The sequence below is a fragment of the Grus americana genome, chromosome 1 (assembly GCF_028858705.1).
Source record: "Grus americana isolate bGruAme1 chromosome 1, bGruAme1.mat, whole genome shotgun sequence".
In the NCBI taxonomy this organism is placed as follows: domain Eukaryota; kingdom Metazoa; phylum Chordata; class Aves; order Gruiformes; family Gruidae; genus Grus; species Grus americana.
Genome location: NC_072852.1, coordinates 217,155,140 through 217,174,248, shown reverse-complemented (window position 1 = coordinate 217,174,248; position 19,109 = coordinate 217,155,140). Strand labels below are relative to the sequence as shown.

Sequence of the window (19,109 nt, the reverse complement as noted above, 5' to 3'; positions counted from 1 at the left end):
TTGCTTAGCATTTTTTTTTGAAATTATATTTATTAAACCCCCTTCTGATTGCAGCAGCACAGTGTGCTGCTGAGCATGATATTGCTGTGTCAGCATGTTGCTTTGGGTTGGGAAGTAGTTGGCACAGTGCACGCTATAAACGACGAATAAAGATGCCAGTGACCTTTGTGATAGGGGACTTCTGCAGGCAATGGTAAAGCTGAGGCAGCGTTTGCTCCATCACCAAAAATTGTTTGTTGTTTTCCCTCTAGCTCTGGGGATGAGTGCTCTGGGTTGTCTCCTAATTCAAAAGGGGTTTGTATTTTAACCCCATCTCCTTTCCAGACTTTATCTGAGTCTCCTATTATGAAGATGAGCTCCTTGATTTGGAAAATGTCATTACAATCAGGCTGCCTGTTCTGGGTTTATCTCGATTTCTGAGTGCAGATAGCTCTTGATAGAAACCCTCACTGCCCTGGGTGGTGTTACCACTGATCCAGTCACAGGAAATTGGGCTGGAACAAAGTTTAAAGGGCTTTTTAGGTTTCCTGGAACAGTTGCTTTGTAATACCTAGGTGGCTTAAAGACCACAGGGCATGCATTTGGCTATTTAGTTTCATCTGAGAGATGGGTTTTCTTTAAGATGCATGAACTTAACAAGTCATGTGAGCATGGCTGTTTCCTGAAACCAATTTTCAATTGGTAAAGGCAAATTTCAAAGCAATTTTGCTAGCTTGGGGCCATTGCATTTTGTTTGAAAGCCCATGAACATATAGTCTGAGAGCCTTTGAAAATCATACTCATTATCTACTATTAACATGAGAATAGTGTATGTATGTATCTGTATATACAGGGTATGGAAAACCTCTGATGTTATTGGGAGCTACAGACATTGCAGAAAGCTTTGGTTAGCGTGAGCATTTGGGGTGGATGTTCTTGTCCAAGCTACCAGAGTTTGGCACTCCAGATGTTTTTGAGGGAGTAGTAGTGGGGATGGATGGATAGGGTTATGTCAGCATTTGAATGACTGCAGACATCTAGCAGGTATCTTAAGATTTTTTTTTTTCCTCTGGGTGCATCTAATTTCAACTGGTCTTGGGAATGCTGGGGATGGTTGAGATCTTCACAATGATTTTGAAGCCATGAGAGAGGCTGGAGTGGGAACAGGTGTTTTTCTAGTACTATGTACATGGTTGTGCACCTCCACTCATAATGGGGCCTCTGACTGTCTTTGCAGCTATGATGGAGTGCCGTTTCTGATGCATGACAAGACACTCAGGAGAACAACAAATGTAGAGGAAGTGTTTCCAGAGAGGGCCTACGAGCACTCCTCCATGTTCAACTGGACTGACCTGGAAAAGCTCAATGCTGGAGAGTGGTTCCTACAGGTGCGTACAGCCATGGAGAGGGTGTCCTGGAGCCATGGCCATAGGATGACAGCTCATGCCTAAACCCTCTTTAAGTTGGAGAGGTGTAGATCCATCTCCTTAGTGGAGCGGTCTGAAGTGCAGCTAGACCAAGAATCCATAAACTACGTTTCTTTCTGTCCTCTGCTAAACTTAGACTCGGTCTAAAAGACACGTCTTTCTGTACCTCTTCCACCACCTGGAAGAAGGGTCCTTAATGCCTGGTTGACACCACAAAGAACTTCAAGACCCTTCAGGAGGGTGAACATCTTTATGAAGGGAACAGAAAAGACAGCATGTTGTATGCTGTTCCTTTTTCTTTAATTTACTTTTGGACACAGTTGTCTTTACAATGAAAAAGCAAGAAATTAATCCCTCAAAGTCCACGGGAGGAAGACATGCTGTGGGATGGGCTTGACCCATCCTTCAGCATGCAGCCAGGTTGCAGGTGGGATTTCTTTTTGCCAAGCTGTTCTCTGGCCGGTGGCCGTAACCTTGGAGAGCATTAGCTGTGGCCTGGAAGGAGGGCTGCAGCACACTGGCACACTCACAGAAGCTTGAACATGGCTTGTTGAGGCACTGCTGCGGTGATGCAAGCTCAGATACCACTTCCCCATGCCTGCTTGAAGCTCTCTGGGTGCTCGCTTGGTGAAAGCCTGAAACCACCATAACTTTGCTGCTGTACTGGTCTGTGATGGGGGATGTGCTATGTATTGCTGCTGCACAGAAACTTGCTTGGCTTGCAGATGTGGGAGTGCAGGGAAACTACTGCTGCCAGGCGGCAGTTGGAAGGATGCTTTTTGGGAGGTAATTTGAAGCAATCATTCCTGAATATCCGTAAGTCAGGAGCTCATCTCTTCCAACAGCCTATATGTCCTCTTTGATCACTCTTAGTTATTTAATATCTAGTCTTTTTTAGTTTTGGATTCTGAAGAATCCTTGGTGATCATGTATATAGTGTGAGAAAGCACATTTTTAGCTTACTACCTTGGAAAATTACATTACTGCCCTAGAGCTCTGCTCTCCTCCTGGAAATGAGGTGATCTGCCTAGCACACCTTCCTTTCAGTAAGAATCTGTGACCTCGCCTTGGGGACGGTCATCAAGCATAGCTGTCAGCATCCCCCACTGTTGCCAAGGTGGGATAGAAAAGGGTCTTCACCTGTATTGGAGGACTCTGGGCTTTGTGGCACTAATGCCGGGATGTGCTTTGCTTTCAGAACGACCCTTTCTGGACGGCCGGCTCGCTCTCAAGGTCTGACTACTTGGAAGCTGCCAACCAGTCAGTCTGCAAGCTGGCAGATATGCTAGAGGTGATCAAGGACAACACATCACTCATCCTGAACTTCCAGGACCTGCCACCAGCTCATCCCTACTACAACACTTATATCAACATCACTCTGGAAACCATCCTGGCATCGGGAATTCGGCAACAGGCTGTGAGTTCTGTGGGGTTGGCGATGTTTCCAAAATTGCCCTCTTTGTGGGTTCCCTGAATCTTTAAGTGTCTCATTTGATCCAGTTGAACTCTTGATTTCAAATGCCACTTCATGCCGAGAAGTCATGCTGGGGAGGACTGTGCCTCCAGGCTGGTGGTCCCAGAGGCTTGATAGCATCTTGGACTGTACTCATGGTAGAATAGCTGGTGGATGGAGGAAAGTGATTGTTCCCCTTAGCAGTCATGTGTTCAGTGCAGGGGCTCGCCAGTACAAGACAGATGTTGATAAACTGGGGCAAGTCCTGCAGAGGCCACCAAACTGGTCAGGGGGCTGAACATATGAGGAGGGGCTGAGGGAACTGAGTCTCTTCATCCTACAAAAGACAAGACTTGAGAGATCTAATAGCAGCTCCCCAGTACCAGCAAGGAGGTTGCTGAGAAGTTAGACCCAACTTCTTCACTGGGCTGTGTGTCAGGAGGATGAGAGACAATGGTCACAAATTGGAACAGGAGAGCTTTTTGCTGGATATAAGGAAACTAGTTTTCCCTGTGAGGTCATGCAAGTGTTGAAAGAGGCCAGGAAAGTTGAGGGATCTCCATTCCTGGTGCTTTTCAAGACGCAACTGAACAAAGCCCTGAGCACCTTGTTTGAAATCAGTGCTGGCCCTGGTTTGTGTTGGACTAGAGATCTCCTGAGGTCCCTTCTGACCAAGAGATTCAACAACAGCCTTGGACACAGGAGAAGAAGCTGAGACCTGAATGCCAGTTGTGAGCAGCAGAGAGCTATTCCTCTCCCTCTGACACCTTGGCTTTAAATAATCCTTCTCCCTGGGCTGAGCAACTGTTTTGGCCTAGAGTAAACTTCTGCTTGGAGGAGAAATGGGTGTCCTGGAGATGGGTTTTCAGCAAAAGGAGGTCGGTGTACCTGCAGGTCTATGTGTATGCAGAGATCTCTACCAGACTTTCATTTCTGCCCCAGAATTGTCCTTGCTGGGTTATGCCAAGCATTTTAATTTCCAGCTCTGTGCTGTTGCAGTCAGAGCCCAGCCAGCCTTGCTGGCTGTGATATCTCTGATCATGAGGTATAGATCTTCATCTAGCCCATCAGGAGCTCCCTCTGATGTAATCATCTCCTGGAGGGAGAGCACCACTTCTCATGTGTCAGAAGGGCACCCAGACCTGGGGACTTGGGGTATCACTTCTAAAACTTCTTTTCTTAAGCTGTCTTGGGAAGGAAATCTGGTCCTTTCACTTGTCCTGCGCTCTCCCTTGAATATGGACTGGTTGAAAATAGTACGGTGAGGTTAGCAAGTGGACTGACTACATCACTAGCAGTTCAGGTATTTCATCTGTACCAATTAGGTACATCTGCATGCACAGACAAGTTCAGCATTGACTTGTGCAGCGATGGGTCCAGGAGGGAATGGAGCTATTTTTAACTCCCATCTGTTTTTCTAATGACTGACACTGCCACCCAATTACCAATTGTGGCTGCAGTGACATTGTTATCCACAAGCCTCTGCCAGCTTGGCTAGATCCAAAGGAGGACCATGCTGTCTCCTCCTTGGATATTAGGATGCAGAGCAGGAGAAAAATAGTAAAAACATAGATTGTTGTAAAGTGATATTTCTCACCTGGATTTTATGGATCCCTATTGAAAATGCATATGGCTGTTTCTCTACTGCTCCGATGCTTTGGTAGATGAGTGCCACTGAGTTGTTAAACATGGGTTAAAGCAACGCAATGCCCGGTGGTACTGCTGAGATCGTCTGGTTGGGCCCAGCCTCTGCATGGCACAAGCTATAAAACTGCCCAGCTTGGTTCCTCCATCCACTTAACATGCTCAGCTGCCAGATGTAAACACTAATTAATTTGCCATGCTTTCAAAGCGTGGTATGAACTTAGGGAAATCCTTGTCATAGGCTGGAGTAGATTTAGCCCTGATAAGAGGGTGAATAAAACTAATCTTAGCCATGGGATCATGAGAGGCTTCTCCTGTGCATCCTGTCTGCACTGCCAGTTTTAGCCTCATGTCCTTAGTTCTCTCCATGCCCTGAACTGGGCAGGGAGGGCAGGTTTTCAAGGATACACCATGTCTCTTCTCATGAGCCCTTGGCCTGATCCCTCTGTATCTCAACCCCTTTCACCTCTAAGATTTTGTGCGTTGCGACCCTCTGGGCTCGCGGACGATCCTGAAATGCGTTTGAATACAGATGTGGGAAACTGTCTTCTAGACAATTTGTATGACAAACGACGCAGTCTGTCGAGTGATGTTTGCTTCTGGGTTGGTGTAAACTGGCTGTCTTGTGTCACCAGCTTTGTGAATCGTCTTTGCCATAGCCGTCCTCTGTCTCGCTCCCTCCGCAGGTGATGTGGCTGCCAGACGCGGAGAGGCAGCTGGTCAGACAGATTGCACCGGGTTTCCAGCAGACTTCTGGCCTCAAGCTGGATGCAGAGCGCATGAAGGAGAAGGGCATCATGAAGCTCAACCTGCGTTACACCAAGGTCACGAATGAGGATGTCAGGTACAGTACTCTGAACGCTGAGCGATAGCCCGCGTGCTCTGCGGTGGGCGTCCACAGCTCTGTGCATCCCTGGCCCAGAAGCATCTTTTCTGATCACCCCATATTATCTGCACAGAGGTCTCTCTTCGGATGGACTTGCTTTTGAAAGCTTGAGCTGTGCAAGCTTGTCCCTACCCGTTGCCCAGAATCCAGGGTGTTCCCAGGAGTGAACAGCTGACTCTAATAACTCTACATGCTAATTCAGTACATGATGACCCTTTTTGAAATACAAATAATATGAAATTGTCTGATTCTTATTACGCTGTCAGCTCTGGAAAAAGTGAAGGCTTTTCACACCGAGTACCTCCAAGTGCTGTTTCATCCTCATTAGCAGCTGCCCTTTGCTTCCGTTCATCTGCTACAGAGTTGCTACCACAGAATTTTGATTAGTCCAAAGTCTGGATATGCTTTCAGAAATTTCTCTTTGTAGAGAATTCACCCGTTTCATTGCTGTCTTTTGTCAGCTACTTAGACTGGTCAGGTCTCCTCTTTAATGAGACTGGCACAGCGTGGGGTTCTTCTCCTTATGCTTGAGCCTGTATTTGAACCGTGCAATGTGTTAGCTCCCAGCTTTGCCCCCTTCTTGGAAAGGGTGGATTGTCTCTAGTAGAGCTTTTCTTTTTTCTGGAGTTTAATTTATTTCCCCCCCCCCAAAGAAATACTTGAAAATGAAATCAGTTTACAGAAGAAAAGTATCTTCAAAGGATTTGTCTTGCTATACGTTTGGGCTGGGAGTAGGGAAGAGCTGAGCCCGCAGCTGTTTGAGAGTGTGGTCCTACTTAGCGTAATCCAGTAATTCCATGGCTGCCAGCAACTGGTCTAGTAGCTCATCCTTAAAACCAAGTCTGTGCTTTACCTGCAGGAGAATTCCTGCCTGTTTTTTGCCCCGACCTACTTGCTCTATCTCATGAAGAGGACCATATGCCAACTCTCTCATCTATCCCAGCTCATCAGCCCCAATCTCTCATCAGTCCCGCCTCAGTTGTCTCCAAAATCAGATCTGCCACCTGAATGTTTCTTGAATGTGGTGCCCAGTCAAATGTTGGTGCAGTCCTGCAGCACGAGGCAGAGCAGGCTCAACAAGCTCTGGTATAACAGAGTTTCCTCAGTCCTCCCAAAAAATTGGCATCTGGATGTAACATTGCTGCAACCACCTCTGCCCTTGAGAATCTCTTAGCCTTTGGAGCAGCTTGATCATGTTGTGAGCTTTGAGATGTCCATATCTTGTACAGTGGCCTTCAACCTCAAAGTGCTTTGCTGATATTGAATTGCAAGGATTAATCTCTGTGCTGCCCATGCAAGGGAGATTAGTGATGCTTCTGCTTCGTAGATAAGGGAACAGAGCAATTTATGCAAATCGTATGGGTACAGGGAGTCCACTATCAGTGCTTGGTTTGCTGTTGGCAGCTCCTGTACCCCAGCTTGCAGTTTTAGCTTCTTGGAAAATGACCTCAGGAGACTGGAAGCTGTAACTCTGTGACCGTCCCCAAAACAAGGGCATGGGAGGTGTAGGAATTGATGTTGGAAATGCAGTCTGTCAGTTTTTAATTAAGTAAATTGCCTATGAAGTGTTACAGGCATCTGAGCCAGATGTTAATTTTACATCAACATGATGAGGTGGTTGTTAGAAAAACATAAAGTGCCCATCATTCGTGAGGAAGTATCTGAGATGGGCACTGGCCCGGGTCGGATAGCATTCAAGAGGTGAAGAAAGCTTTCAAGTTCAAACCATTTGATTGCAATGCCCTTGGGTTGCTTGCGAAGTGACCGTGCCCTGTTAAAAAACCCTATTTCATACAATTCAAACCTAATAAATCTAGCTGTGATTACAGCGGTGGCTGATGACAAGAGCTCTCCTCTTGGAGATGAGAGTCTGATGTTTGCTGGAGAACTCACGTCTCACCCTGTCTGTCTCCTGGCAGGGACTACGCCATGGCGAACCTGAGTGTGAATCTCTACACTGTGAACGAGCCCTGGCTATACTCCATCCTGTGGTGCGCCGGTGTCCAGTCGGTCACCTCTGACAGCTCACACATCCTTCGCAAGGTGCCTTTTCCCATCTGGCTAATGGTAAGCAGGATGCCTGGGAAGGTGCTGTGATCCCCTGGAAGGAGGGGATGCAGTGGAGGGGTGAAGAGGTGACCATTGACCACTGCAGCCCTATGTCTAGCGGCTTTCTCCAGGAAGGTTTGGTTGGGTTCAACATGCTGTTGGGCTTGAGGGTTTTCCCTCTGTATGCCTGAGCCCTGAGATAGTAATGGATCGATGCTCCTCTTGCACAATCCTTCCTTCAGTTGGCCTTGTCTCTCCTCATACGGGGTTCGGGAGCCTTGGAGGTTGTGTTGCATGCCCTATTTAACCCACGTGATTTTCTCCATTTTCCTTCAGTAGAAAAACACCTTTTCAGACCTGCTGAGCAGCTGTTGCAGGAGAAGCAGGTGCACAGGTGAACCAGAAAACCTGGCTTCTGTGTTTCAGGCAGGCTTCAAAACTAGCTTTTTGCCTATTTTTAATACCAGATGAGGACAGGTGTTACCTCTGGCTACCCCATTGCTGGACAAGAAACAACCAGAGACCAAAGGTAGCCCCCTTACCCATCACGTTAGCCAGTAAACTCTCTGAAAACTCCCCTAGCACTTCGATTGTCCAAACCAAACATAAATATTCATGTTGGAGTGGAGGGAAAATGATGAAATAGTTGCATCAAAGTATTCCCAGAACAAGAGCTCAGCTGTGGTGGTGTAAGTGCATGTGATGGAAGGACTATTTTCTGATGACAAATCCTGTTAGGGTAGGACAGGAGGCAGCTGTTTTACCTGCTACTCTGGCAGATCTGCTTGGGAAAAGGGAGAATGAGATGAGCACAAGGAGAATTTAACATTAATGAGTTATCTGCATCTTTAGCTGGACTTATGACCTCAAGACTACTGCCTAGATGGATGAACATCTGTGCATGCTGTTCTTAGCCTTAGCTTAACCTACTGCTTGTGTCCGACTACACAAATTCACACTGGTGTGCACTGAAGCTAGAAGATTGGAAATGGTTTTATAAAGACTGAATTTGACAGAGTTTATCGTTGTCTGAATTGTGCTGCTGCAAACACCTGTCCTCCACTACAGCTGGCAGGAGTTGTGTGCACATCACTGGCAGCTTTTTACTCCAAAAGCTTCTTTGCTGCTACTTGGAGCCCTCCTCCAAGGGCTCTTCCATCTGCTGGATTTCCAGCTCTGCTGTGAGTGCACACTCTTATATCACTGGCAGCCTAAAAATCCCTTTACTTCCAGCATATTGAAGGGCCTGGGTGATGTAATCTAACCAGCTTTGCCATCTGAGCCCCCTCTACCCCTTGGGTAGATGGCTTGGGAGCCAGGCTCTGGCTGCCCAGTGCCCTCAGGGACTTTGCTGGGCATTATTGCCACCTGAACAGTGCAAATCTGTTCTGCTCCATTCACACAGGGGCCATTTGCAATTGCAAAAATACATTTAACACGTGTTTCACTTAAAAGGAAAAAAGAAGGAAAAGTGATAGTCTCTCCTCTACTGTTGATGGAAAGCCACTAGAAGAATGGAGGCCATCAGACACAACAGGGAGGAAGGCTTCAAGAAGGTTGAGCTGGGGTTCAGCCTCAACCTTGATGTCCTTAAAGCAGGAGCCCAGTGTGGCACCCCTCTCTGCATTTTTGGGAGTCTCCTTCAGAGCCAGAGTTGCTCTCTGCCCAATTACACTGAAGGCTTGATGGGCTGCAAATGTGAGGATTTCAGAAGTAGGACTTATTTTGGGTAAAGTTTATAAAAAACCCAAAGTAATCCCAATGAAATAGCCCTGTCTAAAAAAAAAAAAAACCCCAAAAAACCAAACAAAAACCCCCACAACAAAACAAACAAACAAAAATCTGCAGGTGAAATATAGCAAATTCTTGAACAGATCTTGGTGTAGATGGAACAGCGCAGCACAAAAGATCCCAGCACAATAGATGTTTGCTGACCCATGCTCCCTCCTCTGCAGGGCTGAGGAGGCATCTGCTTACTGGGAATGCGTAATAACAATGTGTGTGGGGTGCATGTTTTTGAAAAAATTCAGTTTTCACCTTTTGATCACCTTGAAATTCCATTTTTATCACTTATAAAACCTTGATTTGGTACAAAAACTTCTAGCTTTGAGCTTTCTGCAGGACTTAAAAAAATAAAAAAAATCTGTAATACCTGTAATCAGGTGCTGGAGTTTACCCAGAAAGCTGTGTTCATGTCTACCTATTGCTTGGGGTACATCACAGGAAATGTAACTTTTGCCCCACAGGAAAACCTACTGTTTTGGGTCTTCAATTGTAGAATACCAACACTTGCATAAATGGAAAATTTATATGTGTGGATTTTGTTCTAAATTAGAAGACTCTTGACTTTTCATTCAAAATACATAGTTATGATGGCACTCTCCTGCCAAGAAAATGGGAAATGTCAGTTTTGTGTCTGTTGGTCTTAACAGATGCAGCAAAGGTAACATTAAATGTCACCCTTCTGTAATGAAGCTGGAAAATACAAGGATTTAATCTTCATCGGAAGCATTGGCTAATAAAGCATCGCCCTGCTAATTCTGTGGTGCACTTTCAAGAGATAAATTGAGACATGCAGAGAGTCACTGCACAGAAAAACAAGTTGTTCTCTCCTGGGAGACAAAGGTAGCAGAGTTGATGGCTCCCAACTGGTTTTATCCATGTCACAATACCATTGCAAGAACGCATCTCTATGCATTATGTATTCTATTTATCTAATGAAATATTACTTGTGTGCATTAATGATGGTGTTGGAGGTCGTGATGGATCTTTCTGGTGTGAAATCAGCAACTTTTTCCTGGTTGGAACCAGTTTGGGATAGGAGAAATTCGTTAGCATCACTGGTGGCTGTTCTTGGTAGATGCCTTCTGAGCATCATCAGGAGTTTATTATTATTATCACTTTACTTTCTTGTCTTTGCTAGTGCTGCTCTTTCCTGGGCAGCACAAAAATCAATGTGAAGTAGTGTGCTTCTGTGCTGGGTTCAGACGATGGGTTTAGCTGGTTTTAGCTGGTGTGATGACCACAGCCACTTAGACTGGCTAATGGAGCGAGAGCTACCAGTGCCTCAAAGGACAGAAATTGAGAAGTATAGCGTGGGGAATGTGCGAAACAGCTAACATTAGCACTGAAAATGGACCCCGCGTGTCTCATGTGCAATGTGTATATATTTCTGTGTTTTCCCAGACTTGGATTTCCAAACAGCATCTTAACCTCACCTTGAGGTACAGCTAAGATAGGAAACTTTCAGCCCACAAAGCTCTGAGAAAATGTCAGCACATGAAAGGAGGGGGAGTTTAAAATTATTCCTCTTTGCAGTTTTTCCTGGTAACGTCATTTTGGGTGACAGGCTAGCATTAGAAATGTCATAAACGTTGTGATTTATATGCAACCCCTGCAGCTCCGTGCTTTTCTTTCTGCCCTGGTGGTAACTTTAGCAATGTGTGGTCTTTCTGCGATTGTACAAACCAGAAGGTTTAAGGTCTGCTTCTGTTTTTTGTCTTCCAGCCTCCAGACGAGTACCACCTAATCTGGATCACGTCTGATCTCATTTCATTTATTGTAATTGTAGGAGTTTTTATATTCCAGAAGTAAGTAGCATTGTTATAGCTCGACTCCCATGTGTTTGTGGCGTGTGTTTTTGTTCAGAGCGTGGGGTGGAGATGGGAGAGAGGAGCACCGTGCTCCTCAGGCGCTTGGATTGCAATAGCAGGGAAACCGTTTATTAAAAAATCCTTACAAAGACTGCAAACAATAATCCCACTTCTGAGATGTGACATTGAATTGGATGTAGTCGCTACTTTTTAAGAAGAATGAGAGATCTCAAAATAGTAGCGACAGACGCTTTGCTCCGCTCGTAAATGCGTGTGGGAGAGAAACTGTAAATGCTTCAGGGAAATGGACGCTGAGAAAGAGGTTAAAATGCTTCAAAAGGAAGAAGAGGAAATGTTTGGAGATTCCACCATTACAGTCTTCAAAAAGAAAATGTTTTCGTTTTCTTAAATCAGTTTGTTCCCCTTTTGAATGAAGAAATAGAAATATGATTTAGCAAATCAAATCAGTTGCTTAGTTTGATGCGTGGAGAAAGTCTCTCAATTTTTCCAAAGAAAAGGGAGAGCAAGGATCTGATGAGGGCACGGCAGAAGCCTCGCTGGTAGCGAGGGTCCCTGAAAACAAACGTGGAGCATAAAACTTAGGAGCAGAGCAAGTTAAGACACTGATAAATCAGGAGGAGGTAAATCAACTTCCTAATGGCAGAGTTGGCCGAGTTGTCTTCCTCTTGATTACACTGGAGGAAACCACGGTGTCCTCCCGGTGATGTGCCTTTTCCTGCTAGGAGGTATTTTAGCTGTCAGTGGTGACAGCGTAATTCCTCTCTCTGGGAAAAAGTGAGCTCGGGGAGAGGTGCGCTCCCTCCAGCGAGAAGCAGCAGCCTTCTCCTGGGAAAATGTGTCATTCTGAAATTGCATCCCCTCATCCCCTGCCTCTATAATCTCATCTGCTTTGGCATGCACAAACGACTGTCCTAGAGACATCAGGGGACCTACGCTTTCCTTCCCCCTTGATATCCGAAATGCCTTCGTGTTAGGAGCAGCAGTTTAATTTGCTTTAGCCTCATGAGCTAGTGATTTTGCTGTCGCGTTGTCCCAGATCATCCGCTTGCAGCAATCACTTTCCTTCCCCTCGGTACGTAATTACCCAGGTATTTTTACCATGTTACAGTAGGTTCTTGCTCCTGCCAGCACCCGCTATGGATTTGACTTCAGGTCATGTGGTTGGGTCTGTTTATAATTGTGTCTGAATTCATGACTTGCGCAGTCCCACACTGGTAGACCTGTGCCCAGTGGGTCCCCAATTCCAGCATGGGATAAGGGAGTGAGCAGCAGATTCAAAATTCTCCCATCAGTTTAGATTTCCCAACAGTCAATGAAACCACTGACCAAAATGAGATTAAAATTTTTCTGAGAAGTCTTGTGATCTGAATTGTGGCCAATTAAACCTTTCCTCCAGAGGAGCAGTGTGTGTGTGTGTTGTCTGGAAGCTTCCTCCACTCCCTCAGATCCGTCAGTGGGTTTAATAAGAGATGTCCCTGCTCTTTAGACCGTGTATTTCTCTGTCAGATACTGAAATGCATGGAGGAGTCTGGAGGCAGGGACTGACCTCTCTGAAGAGCTGAATTTGAAGGCCAAGCTGATGAGATATTCCCAGTCTCTTGCATTATCTCCCAAAGTCAGTTTTAGAAGTCTTTCCTGAGTCAAACCCAGGAGACCACAGCCGAAGAAATTAAAATGATTCGACCTGCTGAACAGGAACTATAGCTCCCAGAGCAGTGTGAAATGATGGATGCTTGGAGAGAGGGAGAAGTCACAGTGACGTGGACTTTGCAAAAGCTGGACTCCTTCTCCATGCAGACTGAACCTCTTCCAGTTTGGAAGAGGTTTGATGGAGTAGGACAGTAAGCAGGTTAAGGAAGGAAAGCGTTATTGCAGGATTTCTCTTCCACCCTCAGTGTGTGATACAGGTGAGAAGAGCTGGAAACTGCCACCAGCTTTGCCCAGGGTCCATCAGCCTGAGCTACCTGCCCAGCCTCTGGACCTGACATAGAAGGGCAGTTGCTCAGAGAGGTCTGGCCACATGGGGTCCATTGTAGCAGGGTCATATGTCTTCTTCTGGATCTCTCCCTTGGGAGAGATCAACCCCAAGTCAGTAGAAGGAAGAAGGAGAAACTCTAGCACCAGAAGTTGGACTTTCTGGAGCAGTAGGCTTGCTCTTCCAAGAACTTTGTGCAGGAGAGACCCATTTCTCTGCCGTTCCAGTTTCTCCACCACATGAAAGCATTGGTAGCAGCATTGAGGATATAGCAAAAACAAATTGCAGCAGAATCGCCCAACTACTACCTGCTGATGTGATTCAGGTCCAGGAAACGGGGCTTGGCATTTGGCCTTCAGTGTCATGGTTGGGTTTTTTTGTTTGGTTGGTTTGTTTGTTTGTGTTTTTTTTTTTTTCCCCCAAGTCCTTTTTGGGGCAAAACAGAGCTGCTTCCTTCATGCAAGGACGAGGGGGTGGGTGGGAACAGAGCCACCGCTTCGATGTGCTCGTCCTCTCTCCTACGCATGGCTTGTCTCTCCTCTGTAGCTGTGGGTAGGGATTGCTCCTCCTGTTCTGCTTCAGCCTTGGTGACAGGATCGTGGCAGCCTCTCCGGAGGGGAAATACCAACTGTGATGACTTCTAACTGATCTTTTTTTTTTTTGCCTCTTTGCCTTGTTTATTTTCTTACTGCTCTGACTGTTGTGCATGTTCCTCCTCTTTCTCTCTGCTGCATTCTGGCATCTCACAGCTATCACATGATCAGGTAATTCTGGTGCTTTCCTCCTCTTTCTCTTTTTCATTCAACCTTCCTTTCTCTCTTTCTTTCTCCCTCTCTGCTATGGCTTCACTGCAGATGGACAGGGCAGTACACAGTTTTTCATGATGCTTTCAAACATCTGGCTTCACAGGGGGACCATAAGGGTCTGAACATTGCATAGTCCATAACCATGAGCGCCACGGGAGCCTGATGCTGAAGCTGGCGGATGTTTTGAAGGCAATCTGACCTTCTGTTACAATGATCTGAGTCGCTGCCTTTTTAAAACAGCCCTATTTTGAGGTCCTGCAGTGTGTTGTAATTGGGAAATTCCCAGTGGATGTAACGATTTCTCCATGGAAATACTGCCATGTAAAATATCCCCTTCCTTCCTGCATTTACCAGAGGTTTTTGAGACCAACCTCTTCTAAATTGGCCATTTCTAAAGAAAATAATGTGACCTGTTCAATTTATATAAAGTAGTGCCTCTCTAGCCCTGGGAATGAATTAATAAGGCTAATAGCTGGAAAGATTTGGCTCATCAGTTGTTGCACTCGGAGCTTGGGATCCTTCAGGTGTCTCTTCCCAGTTACACCACAGTGAAACTGGAAATGCAGTGTGAAAATAAATAGCATTGCACCCAGGAAGGAAATGAGCCTGGGATGCTGGATTTGAAGTGTTATCAATTGGAAACCCAGATTTCTCCTTGTATTGGCTGTTTTGTCACCAGTTGTTCTCATCCCCTTGGAGGGAAGCGCTGTTGCTTTTCTGCAGTAAAGCCTTCACCGTGTCCGTACTCGGATCAAACTCTTCGCGTGTTACCTTCTCCATTCCTTCCGCCGTGTGCCATGGGGTTGTATTTCTGAGGACTTGGCTACTTCCCTATCTGTGCTTATCTGCCCCTCTCCCTCTGTCCACCTACCACCTCAGGGGTTGGGGTTGGCCACCTGCAAATATTGCCTGCTCCACGAGGTACCTTGGACTTGCAGTGTTACATCCTCGCGGCATCTCCCCAAAACAGGACCTGGCTATGGGGCCGGGCTGAGCCCTTCTATGGGTACAGGGAGGTTGGGTGTTTTCCCCTTCTCGCCTACCCCTTGCTTCCTGGCTCATGGATGTGGAGAGGACAGGCATGGAGGAGCTGGGCAAGCTTTAGGCAAGAACGGTCGCAGGATGGGGACTCTGTGATTGCAACTGGCTTGGCTCTGCTTGCTCCATGTTATCACCTCGGTACCAATCAACCCCATCTTCTCCCTGACCTGCCCCTCTCCCTTTCCCTGCCATTTAGTCCTCCCTTCCAAACCAAAGGGTCCGGTTGTGGCCCTAACATGGTGTATGCTGTCTCTGTGTTGTTGTCCCAGTATTTTTTAGTCTGTTCCCACCCTGTGTCCGTCTGGTCCACTTTGATGCCAACCTCCCAGAACAAGACCTACCTGCTGTCTGTCTGGCCTTTTTGCACACTGCTGTCCTAAACGTGGCTGATCACAACAGAGTCCGAGGGGGTAGGAGAGGTGCTATTTTCTATTAAACAAGCTTTCTGGAGACCCAAAGTCTACTGAGCACAGCAGAGAGTATTTTGTATGGTGTTGGAGTTGCATTGCAATTAAATGTACTGGTGGCTCTTCTAAGAGGGTATTTCAAAGTACCCCTGACAAATGGGGTCAACCTCTCCTAGCTTGTTCAATCAGAGCAATGCACCCCTGTGAGAGGAGTCATTGGCCCCTTGTGCATATTTAACCACTCTGGGTCTGACCGCAGCCACCACGCGAGATGGGGAGCAGAGAGCAGTGGTTGCTCCTCTCAGTAGGAGGAGAAAAGCCCTTGGTCCCTGCACCGCTTTGAGGCTGGGCTGTCTGTGCCTCAAAACAGCAACCACGTTGACCTCAGTGGGATCTGCCTGCAAGGGACACTAAGGGCAAAAATGGTCATCTTCCAGGTCTGGGTGGCTCAGCTTAGATGATAATGATAGAAAAAAAATTTTTTTTTAAATTTTTTTTTAATACTTCAATGTCTTTGCCTCCTTGTGCTTCCTCTGTGTTGCTTCTGTCCATGGGTTTGTGAGTTGTGTCGTGTTGCCATCCCACCCCTTCTTTTCTCTGTAGCAGAGCATCTGCCTTCATCTGTACCCTGATCAAAGCCTCATAGTGCAGTGTCACCCACTGGGATTTGGGAAGGGGATGGAAATCCTACGAAATAAACACCAGCTAGATTTTCCTGGAAAAATTGCAGAACCTCTTGTGTGGCCATTGCTTTGTCAGGCTGATGCTGTAGACCCAGGCTTCAGATGTGTGCGGCTCCTCAAATCCTCTTCTCCTGGGGTTGGGTAGGGAGTTACAAATTTAAGAGAAGGTGGTTTTCACCTATTAAAAAAATAAAAAAAAAAAAATCACCTTCTCTTGTGTGGGTGAGCCACTAGATGGTGCCAGAAGATCAGAAACCTTATAGCATCCCTGGCTCTGGCAGGGAGAATGGGATTTACTTGAAAGCCTTCCTCTGTGGTCAGGACTTAGGACGACTTGGTGGGGTGTGGACTATTAAAGCCTGGCCTGAACAGCATCTCTTTGCAATGGGATTTTGGGTATGGCTGCTTTGTCTGAGCCCACCAAGCCCTGTTCTCCCCTCTTGCAGCAGCAGCCCACCTTTCACTCCTAATGCCAGGAGCTCTGCAGCTGAGGGTCTGTTACAGGGGTGTTCTCAGGCTGGAAAACAGCTTTAAAAGCAAAATCCCCCTTGAACTTGCTGCCATTGCTTATTTCTAACATCAGTAATTTCCTTTACGTGCGTTCAGTAACGAGAATAAAAGTTGAGCCAAGTTCCCATCAGTCTCATATTGTTCACGTGGTGGAAACTTTTGGTGAACAAGGCTTAAAAAGTGGAGGGTTTGTGTAGAAACATCTAAGTAAAGACCTGGCATTTGGGGAGGACAGTTCACTGGGAGAAATTACATTTAAGGGCGCGGTGTGTGACAGCTACCTGCATTGGGACTGCTTGTACTTTCCCGCAGAGCAGCTCATGTTGGTCTTTGAGCTCTCTTCTCCCATAAGAGTGAGCGTGTCAGTAAGGAAAAGGTTATGGTTTCTTTACTTGGCTTGGTCTCTTGTTGTGTTCCCTCTTTTCAACCCTAAAAGTCAAAATAGCCCTACCTCCTTTGGGCAGCTGAATAGCTGGTGTGATAGAGAGGGGTTTGGGGCATCTTCAGTCCTTGGTGAAATTAGTGGAATTAGAATGCTCAAGGTGGTTAAAGATGACCTGCTTGTATGTCTGTACCCCTGTGAGATAACATGCTCATCTCTGAACATCCTCCTACCATGCAGAGTTGTGTAGGTGCAAGGGAGCAAAGGAATGAGGGTCTCTGGGACTTGTTGGTCTAAACATTGTTGGTGGCCACTTGCATTGAAGTTGCTCCCATGGTTGGGGAGACCAGCCCCTGATATCCTGCTCTTATCTTGCAGATGGCGCCTAGGAAGCATCAGGACCTACAACCCAGAGCAGATCATGCTCAGTGCTGCTGTCCGCCGGTCCAGCCGGGACGTCAAGATCATGAAGGAGAAGCTGATCTTCTCAGGTATGGATGAGGCTGGTTGGTCAGAGCCCTTTGTTCCATCCCTCAGCTGTCACTCTGCTCCTTGCTGATGGAGGAGATGGCCTTGATACAGGTATCATCATCTGCTGGTGGGACAGGGTGACTGGACTGACCCTGCTGCACTGAACCACTTGTGGGATATGGTCATGGCTCATCCATCCCAAACTGGTGCAGGTTTGAGCACTGATTTGCTCAGAAATCATGCATTTAACTTTCCAAGTTATGCCATGCAGCTCATACTGTCCCACATCATCTCCACTGTCAATTGTCAACAGCGTGTCAAAAGCTATAAAACCCATTAAAATAACGGCATAGGCCACCACAGAGAGTGGTGATGAGTTTGGGGTAGAAAGACCTAGAATTCAGTGGCACTTACAGGGTGAGGGGTTCCCAATATCCTTGTGCTCTTCCCAGCATTTATTTATGTTGGAACATGCTGGCAATGTGTCCATCTCACCCCACCTCTAAGATCCCAGAAACGTGTACAAAGAGGGAAACATTTAGCTTTAGAAGATTAAAGTTAGTGCATGAAGCTGGAAAACTCGCGTTTAAAGGAATGTGAATATAATCTCTAGAGCTTTGTTATGAGTTTTCTTTCTTTGTATTTAGGGGCTAGAGACCTCCAGCAGGGATCAGGGTTTATTGTACTGGGCACATACACAGCAAAACGTCAACTCTTGCTTCAAAGAGCTCTTTGTGTGAAATGCAGGCCTGATTCGGACCTCCAGAGATGGTGAAAATCAGGTGTAAATCCAGGGAACCCAGAGAGGAAAAGCAGTTGGTCACAGCAGAATTAAGCCTCCCCAACGTGTTCTAGACATAAAACATCCTAGACATAAAACATCCTTAGAGGTAGGGGATACACATTAAAGTTTTGTGTCTCTGAAACAAATGTTCTTGCTTAGGGTGGGTGTTTACAATTAAAACATTGCTGGTTGCACATTTTTCCCAGTGAAACCAATGACTTTAGGAGTCTGCCCTTTTTCCAGAATGGCCATTTTGGTAAGAGTTAAATTCAGATATTTTGCACCCTTTTCCCACAGGTGACTAATTCAGCCTGTGACATAGCATCACGTGTATGGGAGGGTCTGGTTTTGCCTCTGGTGGTAGGATTGTCAAGGTCTGAAATTTAGAGGTGAGCTGCTATTTGGAGGCAGATCCTGTTCAGAACTGGTTTTAAGGGGGTGCAGTGTTATTAAACCCGCGGTGAAATCCCTGTAGGATCAGATGGATCCCACGTGCTGGAATTGCACGACTGCTCAGTGCCTCAGTTTCCCCATCCATGGAGGGGCTCCTGGGACTTGCACCCCTGTGACGATGTCCCTGCTTTCTCTACCCTCCACAGAGATCAACAACGGCGTGGAGACCACGGACGAGCTGTCTCTCTGCTCCGAGAATGGCTACGCCAACGAGATGGTCACCCCCACAGATCACCGGGACACCAAGCTGCGGATGAACTGAGGGGCTCCGGTCCAACCCCGGCACGTGGCGTCCCCCACGTTTGCTCTGGCAGCGAGAGCCATGCTCTCCTGCTTGCTGCGGGATGGGAACCTTTGAGGAACTGCTGGTTGGGCAGAGACCCCCTTCCCATACCCCATCGCTAGCTGCTCCACCTCCCTGGTTGTGAGGTTGAGGGGCTTGTTTTTGTAAATATGTAGAAAATCTGATTTTTTTTGTCTCTTTTTGAGTGTAATTTTTCCAGGGCATGAGTGGAAATACCCTGTTCATTAAATCCTCGACCTTA

The 19,109-nt window shown here is 46.6% G+C and overlaps 1 protein-coding gene across 7 annotated transcripts in view; it reads left to right on the top strand.

The window, feature by feature from the left end:
• GDPD5 (glycerophosphodiester phosphodiesterase domain containing 5) overlaps nt 1-19,109 on the top strand; it is a 170,568-nt gene extending 151,459 nt beyond the window's left edge. For 4 of the 7 annotated variants that reach the window (XM_054808902.1, XM_054808891.1, XM_054808912.1 and 1 more), the window contains exons 10-16: nt 1,217-1,367; nt 2,605-2,823; nt 5,190-5,347; nt 7,309-7,456; nt 10,946-11,028; nt 17,235-17,347; nt 18,711-19,109. In XM_054808902.1, coding sequence (XP_054664877.1) covers nt 1,217-1,367; nt 2,605-2,823; nt 5,190-5,347; nt 7,309-7,456; nt 10,946-11,028; nt 17,235-17,347; nt 18,711-18,826 — 988 coding nt within the window. In that variant the 3' untranslated portion in view covers nt 18,827-19,109. Of the gene's footprint in view, nt 1-1,216; nt 1,368-2,604; nt 2,824-5,189; nt 5,348-7,308; nt 7,457-10,945; nt 11,029-13,776; nt 13,792-17,234; nt 17,348-18,710 lie in introns of all 7 variants that reach the window. The other 3 variants (XM_054808883.1, XM_054808863.1, XM_054808873.1) reach the window with 1 other exon arrangement.